At 43.1% G+C, this 9,073-nt stretch overlaps 1 protein-coding gene across 2 annotated transcripts in view; it reads right to left on the bottom strand.

Annotated features, from left to right (window-relative positions):
• Positions 1–9,073, bottom strand: part of FAM3C (family with sequence similarity 3 member C) — a 52,201-nt gene that overhangs the window by 30,573 nt on the left and 12,555 nt on the right. For both annotated transcript variants that reach the window (XR_001941303.1, XM_018557738.1), the window contains exon 2: positions 3,659–3,708. Coding sequence is in view for 1 of the 2 variants with exons in the window: in XM_018557738.1 (XP_018413240.1) it covers positions 3,659–3,671 (13 nt within the window). In the remaining variant the exon portion in view is untranslated. The remainder of the gene's footprint in view (positions 1–3,658; positions 3,709–9,073) is intronic.

Genomic DNA, 9,073 nt, shown 5'->3' with positions numbered 1-9,073 from the left:
CACACACACACACACACACACACACACACACACACACACACACACACACCTATTAAAAAAAAAAACTATTTGCAGAGCCATTGGTCTTGAATTTTCTTTTCTCAGTCGAATGTAAGATTTGGAAAGTACCACATTATGGCCACTAGATGGAGCTAATGAGTAGGAAATAAATACTTCTCTCCTATGAACCTCAGCTCCATCTTGAGGCCATAAGGCGGTATTTACTTCATTTGAACTTCAACTAGAATCTGCCTCTATTTGCACAGAACAAACCTTTACAGAGATTTGCAGGGCGAATGGCTCTGCAGATTGCAAAAAAAAAAAAAAAACCCCAAAAGAACCTGTATTTTAAAAAGTATAGTTTATTTATTTTATGGGCTTGCTCACATGGACTTTCAAACTACTCCAGCATTTAAATATGTCACAGGACAGAAATATGAAAACTGCCACTGCAACTAAAATGATGGAAACTCTAAAGCCATCATCCTCGGTTTTGTTTAGAAAGGAAGGTAAACAAACTTTATACTAAACTAGAGGAACTCACTACCTGTCTGAAGGATAAGCAGGATAGGCGTTCACTGACACAATTGAATACCGTTAAAACGAAATTGAATCTCCTACTAGATCAGCCCTCTGAGAAGCTCCTTAGATGGTATAAACACAAATTCTACTCCAGATCAAATAAACCAGGCTCCATGCTAGCTAGAAAACTAAATGCACTCCCACATAGGTTTGCACCCCTTAGACTTCGAACCCCACAGGGAAATATTACAGCAAACCCGAACAAAATCCTTCATTTGTTCCAAGAAAATGTAACTAAGCTCTGCTCTGCCTCTAATTCATTTGATGAACTCAAAGCGGGCGCACTACTTAAGGACCTCCCATTCCCTACTATCCCACCGGCATCCCTTGACCAACTTCATCTAGAAATAACGGAGGAGGAAGTGCTGAATACAATCAAATCCCTTAAAATATCTAAAGCCCCCGGCCCAGATGGGTTTTCAACCCTTTACTACAAAAAGTTGGCACCCATATTGGCACCTAGGTTAACGGACATGTATAATTCATTGCGCAAGGGGGACTCCGTACACCCCTCATCCCTGTTAGTAAGCTCCCTAAGCTACTGTACTATTTCAGAGTGTTGGCGATAGCAGTCCCATCCTTTATCCTACGAACTTTCCAAAGGAACATCTTGTCGTTTATATGGCACCCACTACGCCCCAGGGTCCCAAGGTCCACATTATATAGGCACAAACGAGAAGGGGGGATAGGCCTTCCGAATATCCTTTTCTACTACCAAGCATCCCAACTGCTACTGCTAATTGCTATTCACCGCACAACTAGTGGTCCCACTATGGACCATGTTGGAAATTCCCCACTGCTCCCCAATTCCTTTACAAGCACTCCCCTGGTTACCAGCCGTAGATAGACCCCGCTCTCAGTCCTCCGATGAAACATACCTTGAAAGTGTGGGACTCACTGAAGTACTCCAACTTGGTCATCTTAAAACGCACAAACAGATTCCTGATGCAGAAATGTTTAGGTTTATTCAACTGCAGCACTGGGTATCCTCTATGCAGGCACGTAGACATTTAAATGCCCCACTTACCTGCTTCGAGTACATCTGCCTTTATGCACCAGGAGGGCCTCAACAGGTGTCAATTTTATATTCTACTCTGAATTCCTTAACTCGTATTAGTTCCCATTCTTATTCTAACAAATGGTCCGCAGACCTGGGTCTGCATTGGTCTGATCATGATTGGAAGGGGGTGTGGAAAAATATTTCCCGGTGTTCCAGTAATGTGACAAATTCTGAGGTTGCCTATAAAGTATTGTTTCGGTGGTACCTAGTTCCAACTCGTTTAGCTAAAATGTATCCGTCATCATCTACTAATTGCTATAGAGGATGCTCGACCCCGGTGGACATGTTACATACCTGGTGGTCCTGCCCCTTCGCTGCTCGGTTCTGGACCAGAATATTTTGTTTACTTTCGACTCTATTCGCCCCAAAGATATCTCTAAAGACCCAACACAGGCTCTACTTCATGCCTCAGTACCCGGATTGAATAAATCTCAGGGTGCTCTGGCTTACCAAATATTCATTGCTGTCAAATTAACCTTAGCGGGAAACTGGAAAAAACTATTTATCCCGTACCGGGAGTTTGCCAATAGATTGGATAATGTTCTCTTAAATGAACGGTTATCATGTGTCCTCACCGATACACATGCCCAATTTCTTAAAATCTGGGAACCATGGATTATACATAATCACCCCGATCTGGATATCAACACCCTCCACCGCCTGTGATGTGGTCTATAGAGTCAAGGGGTAATGAATGTGGGGCCCTTAGTTGCGAACCGAGGACCTGTGCAATGGACCCAAACCACAAATCGAAGCTGACTGACCGATTGACCCCCTACTTGTTCTCTTTTCTTTCCTTTCCTTTTGTCTTCTATTGCATTTATGTTGATACATAGTGTTTGCATTACCATACTATTGACCAAATTATGTTGCCTATGTGGCTGGCAAATGCTGTATAAAATGCTGATTTCTACCCTGAAAACCCAATAAATATTTGGTTACAAAAGTGTCACAAGTCTGCAGGAGCATCTCCTATTTCTAAAGTGGCGATTGGCACCTGACAAACATTTAAGAACATTATATAAAGTCTTCTGGATACTTGTCTGCAACACTTGTCTAGAATAGCCTATAACACATCCTACACTTAAGGAAAGGAAAAAAAAAAAAAAATGGATCACATTTTAAAGAGCAGCTAACATTACCTCCTCAACTTCAGGGTATAAAAATAGGGATTGCGGACAAATGAAACGTGTTTAAGGAATTGGTTGTCAATTTATGCTTTACTGAATTATTTGGCTACGTTTACCTGTTGGACCATGTTGCATGTAACATGAAACATTGTCACAGCCCAATGCTTTACTAGCTCCAGTGCAAAACAATAAGTGCACATTCTTTGTTTTTATGACCATGTATGCATTTGCTTTTTAAGTTCTTCCAGCTATTCCTATCTGTGAGTGAAGATTGACTTCTCCCTCTTCCCCTATATTTGGAGGTTTATAGCAAATACCCTTTAAGGGCATGGGTCCTTTAAAAAGGAGAACTATGGGGTTAGGGCTTTTCCCCATAGTTCTCCTTAGGGTAACAGGAGGACACAAACTAGCGTCCTCCCGTCGCCCTAAGCTCAAAAAGCGTACCGACAGGCAAACACAAGGTTTTGCCAGTCATACTGGTTGTGTCCTACAGTCCCTCAGTAAGATGTGCTTTCATGCCTTTTAAAGAACTCTGAGGATTTCCCTGTCATTTCCATACAAGGATGCTCTTGTATATCTCAAAATGGCCAACAAACATCCAAACAGTCAAGCAGGCTGGCATGGGTGATGGTATAGTATGCAGAGCTGAATGCCACGGAGAAAAGGGTTTTCCTAATGACATATAAAAACATACGCAATGTGTTCTACATTCTATACAAGCTCTCTTTATCAGCTCACGAGGCTACACTGAGCAGGTTTCATGGAACCTGTGTAACCTGTTTTAAGTGATGCGTGTAACTACTTGGGATACAGAGATACTGTGGAATAAGATCACACAGTTGGAAATACTACATCTTAGCCTCTGAAGAAACCACAATCCACATACCTGCTATTCTCATGTTTCACACCAGCTATGGCAACGTTCTTTTAAACTTCCTGAAACAATAAACAAAATAGGAGCATTACTGTGAGGATACAAATACACAATGCTTCCACAAACATTTGTTCACTCTTTCATGGCCAGAACTACTCTCAGCTCCACGTCTGCTGATCAGCACCTGATCTCATGTGAACAGGCCCTAAAGGGTATCTATGGTCAAAACTCCATTCATTCCAAAATTGAGTGTTAAAATGAAACAAAATTTAAAAGTGACATTTATCAAGTCTACTGAATGATCTAATTAGATTTTTCCAAATAAACTTAATATATACACTGATCAGCCATAACATTATGACTGCCCACCTATTATTGTGTAGGTCCTCCTTTTTCCACCAAAAACAGCCCTGACCCGTCCAGGCATGGCACATATGTATGTGTATATACACCCACTACCAGGTGTCATTGTAATGATAATTATGGCTGATGGGTGTGAGATAGATAGAAAACATGGCTACCAGTCAATCAGCTTCTCTCTTCAGTTTGATTAGTCAAGATTTGAAAATAAAATAAGGAGTAGCTGATTGGTTGCCATGCACAGGAGAAAAAAAAAAAAAAAAGAAGGTGGGGGGGCAGCTTGATGCTTTTAAATGTCTTGCAACTGCTTACCTGGGTCTGCGCGAGCACTGAATCAACTACAAACTGTATTAGACTGTTACATATTTTATAAAGGTGGGATAACAACATACTTGATTGTTATTTACCTCATCATCCATAAAAGTAAAAAGGCAAAAGGCATTGTAAACACATCTAAAAAGGCCTCATTCAGAGGGGTGGAAGACACTACCGTCCATTTGAAAAGCAAATCCGCAGTGGATCGCTTTTCGGAGGGTGGTAGAGTCAGCTGCTCCTCTGAAGGAGGCCTTAAAGTGGATCTGCGGTGGATGCTCAATCCTGACAATTAAGTGCTGGATTTTGGCTACAAAAAGGAGAAGCATCAAAATGTTTCCTCACAACTGAAAACCAGGAGTTGAAACATGCTGGCAGCAGGAGAATTGGGTGTCAGATATTACTTGGTAAAGCACCAGAAGGGCTCTATTAGACTGGGGAAAGGAGCTGCATATTTTTTGTTGGAGACAGCAATCTTTTGATATTTAGCCTGGGATAGGCTTAAAGAAAACCTAACAGGTTATGACTATTGGTTTTTAAAAACAACATGCAAACGGTTCTGCACCAATAAAAATCCAAAATGATTAATCTGCATAGCTTCCTGCTCAACCGTAAGTTTATTGTGTAAAAGTTATGCACGTGTAAAACAGAGAGTCGGTCATGACTGGAAGATGTGGAAGGCTGCCAAAAGCATGATATGGTAGCTTTTGTGCCTGCTCTTAACACCTGTAGCAGTTTGCTCTCCCTTTCTCCCACTAACAGAGTATCTAACACACATTGCTTTTCCTAGATTCTTTGAGTTCCAAGAATTTGTCATACACCATCCAAACCAAAGTATTTTAATGGAGAACTATGGGGTAAGTGTTTTTCCCCATAGTTCTCCTAAGAGTCACGGGAGGACATAAACTAGTGACCCAAAGCTCAGTATATCGCGAGCTATAGATCACGGTATACTGGAGATCGCCGCAGCCAGGACAGATCCCGACATTACTGTCGAGATCCACCCAGCTGCGCGAGTGATAGTTGGCTATGCCTATCTAGAGGCAGAGCCAGCTGTACCCGCCCCCTCCCAAGTCCGTTCTGCCAGTCAGCGCTGGAGGATCGGACAGGGGAGGGGGGGGGATCCCTGCAGGGAGCCGTGAGTGACAGTCACGGCTCTCTGCAGGGAGATGATCGAGAAGTGAGCAAACGACGGTATGTGTTCGCTCACTTCCCGATCTATTGAGCCGACCTGTGACAGTTTCCTTGTCACAAGTGGGCTTGAACTATGAGGTTGAGTGAAAATCACTCACCTCATAGTTCTCCTTTAAATACAAGGGAGAAATGACAAATGGAGTTACTTGAATGTGCAGTAATGTGACACTAAACTCACAAAATTACATTCAAGTACCTTACCTATTAACACAAATGTGGCTCTTCTGTTATCACTCGGCTGCACATCCTCAAATCATCTCTGAATTCATGCTGACACTATCCTTCCTTCTGGACGGTGGCTACTTTTGTTCCCCATGGTCCCATGTGTGTGTTGTAAAGTAGCCATTCTCCAAGCTCGCTTCCATGATGGACAACAATCTCACGTTTAGTTTACTAAATTTGTATTGAGATTGTGGTCCATCACAGGAACGAGCTTAGAGTGCTGGCTACTTTACAACACACACAGGGACCATGGGGAACAAAAGTAGCCGCCCTCCCAAAGGAAGGAAAGTGCAAGCATCAATTCAGAGATGATTTGAGGATCTACTGCTGAGTGATACACAAATAAGACACATGTTTTGTTAATAGTTAAAAAAAGGTACCTGAATGCATTTTTAAGATACAATGCCTGAGTTTAGCGTCACTTTAAACTGGAAGAGATCCTTCTTCTTGAGCTCATGTTACATGCTACCCTTGGTTAACAGTATAAAGACAGCAGTTCCTGTAGCTCTCTTCCCCAAGTGTGTCAAAGCTAAAACAAGAGGAACCCTATTATATTCAATGGCCTCTGTTTACAGCGGAGCATTAGGTTACCAATCTAGCGAAGCTTGAAAAAGTACAGGAGATTCTTTTGGGACAAATTGTGCGTTCTGGCCTCAGACTTTAATAGGACTGCCTGAAAAATGCTTTACACACGTTTTTCCAGGCACTCCCATTTCAAAGTATGTGGGGCCAAATACGGGCGACTCGTATGTACAAAGGCACAAAAGAAGGCTCTAAATCATCTGGCTAAACTCAGATCACGTAGATGTTAATGGAGCTTTATTATTTTAAGATTTCGAGAGCACTTGCGACATAACAGAAAATCACTTCCCATGCAACACAGCAGAAACTGATCCCTGTATGAAACAAACAATAACTGATGTAGTCAGACAATAGGACAAATTAATTTAGCTGTAGCTAAGGAAAAAAATAAAATAAAATTAACCTAGCTGTAACACACATGCTATTTGCCACAACAATTGTTATTCTTTCAGTTACACAAGTCTCATTTTCAGCACACACCAAATTATAGTAAAATGACAATTGTTATAGCTTAGTGGAGTGAGCCAAACTTGACATAGGTCACTTGTATATTAGAAATTAACAATGGAGGTTATGAATAAGCAGACTTCCAAGAGTTATAGAGCATGTCCACCCCAGTGTCCTGACTAAATAAAGGCAGTTAGGGCTCATCCTCTGTCCCTCTTACCACTCTTCCATGGTGTCAAGGGGTGCCCGCCTCGATCCGCACGCATCCGACGGTGGGAACGACATGGCAGATAGCGCGCAAGGTGTTTGACTCCAGACGGATCTCCCCTACGCCTTCTCCGCTTCTCCCGATCATTGGATCCCCAGAGTTCATCCCAGGCCTGCAGGACCCGGGGTTTAGACGTCTGCGGGACCGGGACCGGGATCACGTTAGAGCCCAACATTTTCTCCGCATTTTTTTATTATTGTTTATCCGATTAACCGATTAATCGAACTTAATAATCGGCTAACTAATCGATTTTGAAAATAATCGTTAGCTGCAGCTCTAAATATTTATATTTAGTAAACTTTTCAGTTCACACATGGATCACTGGTGCATGCGCCCTACCAAGGTCCAGTCACACTGTGGCAGTACGGTGACACTTGCAGTAACACAAGTAGGTGTGATAGGGTGCCATTCTTACTGACACCCTAAACGCACCCTGCAATTGTTATATACATTGTGCATTTCATCTGAAAAGCTGCATTCCTGAATTTTGTTTTTTCCATTCTGGCCTGTTGACAGTTCAATCATGGAATGCGCAGCTTTAAAGCGGAACTCCAGGACTGCAAAAAAGTAACCCTTGCAGTGAGGGCTACCACCCTACTGCAAGGCTTTATTGCTCGTTTTGTCTAGGGGCAAACGTAAAGAAGAAATACCAGTCCCCGCAGCCTCTTCACCCCAAGGGTCCAGCAATCTTGGGACCCGTGACATCACATCTAATAAAGGTTTAGGAGGCGTGAAGAAGTTGAGGGACATTCCACAGCCGGAAAGGAGGGTGGGACAAGTGAGCAGTCACTGCCGAAGGACGCAGTACCAAGGATCGTACTTCTCTATTGTCACCCCTAGAGAAAAACGAGCATTTAATTGTGCACAATCCTGGAGTTCTTTAACTCAAAGCCCCAGAGTGGCAAAGTGTAAATGGGCCCTTAATGAAGCACATTTTCAGCCAGGTTACTACAAGATTACATTAAATACAGTCAGGTATTTTTGATAGTTTTGTAAATAAACTACTACAAAATTTAATTATTAATAATACACGTGCTTCACATAAAAGCTGAACTTGCCTAGGGGGAACATCAAAAGCAACTGCTTGCCTTATTTCTCGCTCCCACACGCTTCCTCCCCAGCTGCACAACCAGTTCCCCAAAGCAGATTCTCCTCTCCGTGCATTTGGTTTCAGATCACCACATACAGTGCAAAACAAGCAGTCCTACAATGCAAGCCCCCATTTACACCTAAACGTTTTGCAGGCATTTGTTTCCCGTGTTTGGTTTGCTCTGTGTTCCACGTTCGTGCATGTTTCGTGAACTTGCATCAAATGCGCACAAAAGTGCCCCCAGACAAAATGAGCACTTTACCCTTGCTGTGCAGTGGTAGCCCATGACATGCCCATGTGTGAACGATGACTAAGTGAGGATGAGGGCCCACCCACAACCCGGAGCACCATAGAAAGGAGAAGAGAACCGACTGCTGGGGGGGGGATTGGGCCAAGGAATAAAGGAATAGAGCAATCGTAGTTCCTTTTTCCCCTTCCCCCTAGCAATTCAAAGCAAATTTATAAAGAAATGTCAACCTTCCTTGAAAACTCTAGATGGTCCTGCTCCTGTCTTTCCCAAAGCCTTCGGGTCGGTCCTTTACTCTGATCTGATGAACAGACTCACCAACTAAGGCAAACCAGGGCATTTTACTGAGTCAGTGGTTGTCTGGCCTGCCGGCCTGTGCTCCATTATTGCTGGCTCACAGTGGATGCACTGACCTCCAAGGCCGATGCATCCACTGCAAGCCATAGCCCTGTGCAGGTCGGCAATCAGTCCAAGCTTAGACCACATTTATTTTCAGTCCTTGGTTGCTAGGGCTGCTGGTGTCTTAGCAGCCAATGATGTCAGAGGTCCTCCCCTACGGTCTTTGGTTACTAGGACCCCTGGGCAGGCCTAGCGACTAACTACATCAGGGGTCCTCCTCAGAATCCTCTCCTGCAGCTCCCATGGACTTAAAAAAAAAAAAAAAAAAATATGGGGGGGGGGATCTGCCATGTGTTGTTTTTTTGT

This window comes from Nanorana parkeri, unplaced genomic scaffold (assembly GCF_000935625.1).
Source record: "Nanorana parkeri isolate BGI_ZX_2015 unplaced genomic scaffold, ASM93562v1 scaffold301, whole genome shotgun sequence".
Classification (NCBI taxonomy): domain Eukaryota; kingdom Metazoa; phylum Chordata; class Amphibia; order Anura; family Dicroglossidae; genus Nanorana; species Nanorana parkeri.
Note: the sequence above shows the minus strand (reverse complement) of the source record. Positions and strands in the feature narration are given on the sequence as shown.